This window comes from Carlito syrichta, unplaced genomic scaffold, assembly GCF_000164805.1.
Source record: "Carlito syrichta isolate Samal-C Ts95f unplaced genomic scaffold, Tarsius_syrichta-2.0.1 Scaffold313265, whole genome shotgun sequence".
In the NCBI taxonomy this organism is placed as follows: domain Eukaryota; kingdom Metazoa; phylum Chordata; class Mammalia; order Primates; family Tarsiidae; genus Carlito; species Carlito syrichta.
In genome coordinates, this window is record NW_007257361.1 from 195,130 (window position 1) to 196,632 (window position 1,503).

Here is a 1,503-nt window from a genome sequence, read left to right on the forward strand (position 1 = left end):
GGGCCGCGCCTCTCCCGGCCCGCGGTGCTGCTCGACGGCGCCGTCTACGACTTGAGCATCCGCGACGGCGACGTCGCTGGCCCCGGCCCGAGCCCCGGGGGTCTCGAGGTAGCGGCGCGAAGAGTGGGCAGGGCGCGTGCCGGTGGAGGGAGGTGCGTGCGCGGCGCCCAAGTGCGTGGCCGGTGGGTGGCCCCAGGGCGCACCGCCGCGTCCAGGGATCCAAGGAACGTGTGTCCTGGCGGACTCGCGTCCAGCCCGCCCGCCGGGCGCGCCCACCTGGTGGCTTCTTCCTGCCCCAGGGAATGCCTGTATCTCTGCCTGCCCGCCTGCGCCCGCGGGTCTGGGTCCGCGCGTGATGGTGCCTCCCTGGGGGGGCATTGTTTGTTTGGGGCCTTGAGCGGAGCCGCAGTGAGGGAGACGGGCCAGGCATAGGGGTGCACTTTCGGGGGGAGGGGCATTCTCTGCCCCCTCATTCCAGCGCTCTGGAGCAAAGTCCGGGACAGACCTCCGGTCCTAGGGGACTGAAGAGGAAAGGGCAGGCAGAATTAAGCAGGGCTTCCTGGAGGAGGTGGTATCCGAGCAGCAGCTGGAAGGCTGAGGGCAGTTTTGAGTCAAGGAAGTGGCAAATGCATTGCAGGTAGAAAGGGCAGCAGGTACTTAGGCCAGAGGCTTAACCACTGTTAACAACTGTTGACAATCAGGGTCTCTGGGGGCGTGGTGGACCACGGGGCTGCAGCCAAGGGCTTTGGAGTTCGTCTTCAGGGCAACTGTAACCAGGGAGGATATCTAGGGAGGAGGGAGGGTTGAGCCGAGTCAGGGTGAGCTGAAAGGGGGAAGCGAGACCTGCAGGGGTGAACAGGCGGGACCAGGGCCGAGGGAAGGTGGCTGGCAGGCTCCAAGGCACAGTTTGGAAGTTGTGGTCCTGACGGCCAGAGGACAGTGGGGCCCAGGGAGCTGGGGGAGGGGCCCAGGGCTCACCTGAGGATGAAGTGTGGGCTTTGGCGTCAAGGCCCCTGCAGAGGGGCAGGGAGTGGGCGGATGGCAAGGGGGCTCCCGCAAACCCCGGCTTCCCGCCCCCAGGAGTGGCCAGACCCTAAGGACTGGAGCTTGCAGGACACGGACGCCTTCGTGCTGGTCTACGACATCTGCAGCCCGGACAGTTTCGACTACGTGAAGGCCCTGCGGCAGCGCATCGCGGAGACCAGGTGGGGCCGCGGCGGGGTCGCTGGTCGGGCTGGGCCTCGGGCCGAGGGGCGTGAAGGGGTTCTCCCGCCGTCGTGGGCCGGGTCTCGGGCCTTCAGGATCAGGCCTCTGCTCGTGGGACGGACTCCAGCTGTACGTGGAGTTGGGCCCACACGGGCCTGGCGTTTGCTGGGGGGTCCTCTGGCTGTTGGAAGGGAATGTGCCTGCGTGTATGCGCCCCTCGTGGGGATTCTCGGCTGTGGGGTCCCCGGCACCGCGGCTCTCATCGCCATCCGACCCGCAGGCCGGCGGGCGCGCCCG

The 1,503-nt window shown here is 67.9% G+C and overlaps 1 protein-coding gene across 1 annotated transcript; it reads left to right on the forward strand.

Annotated features, from left to right (window-relative positions):
* On the forward strand, positions 1–1,502 carry LOC103272812 (ras-like protein family member 10A; the record flags this gene model as incomplete). The annotated part of the gene is made up of 3 exons (XM_021718687.1): positions 1–108; positions 1,081–1,205; positions 1,487–1,502. Coding segments are annotated over 3 exons (249 nt in total), but the record flags the coding sequence as incomplete, so codon positions are not given.
* Between the last annotated feature and the right edge of the window lies 1 nt (position 1,503).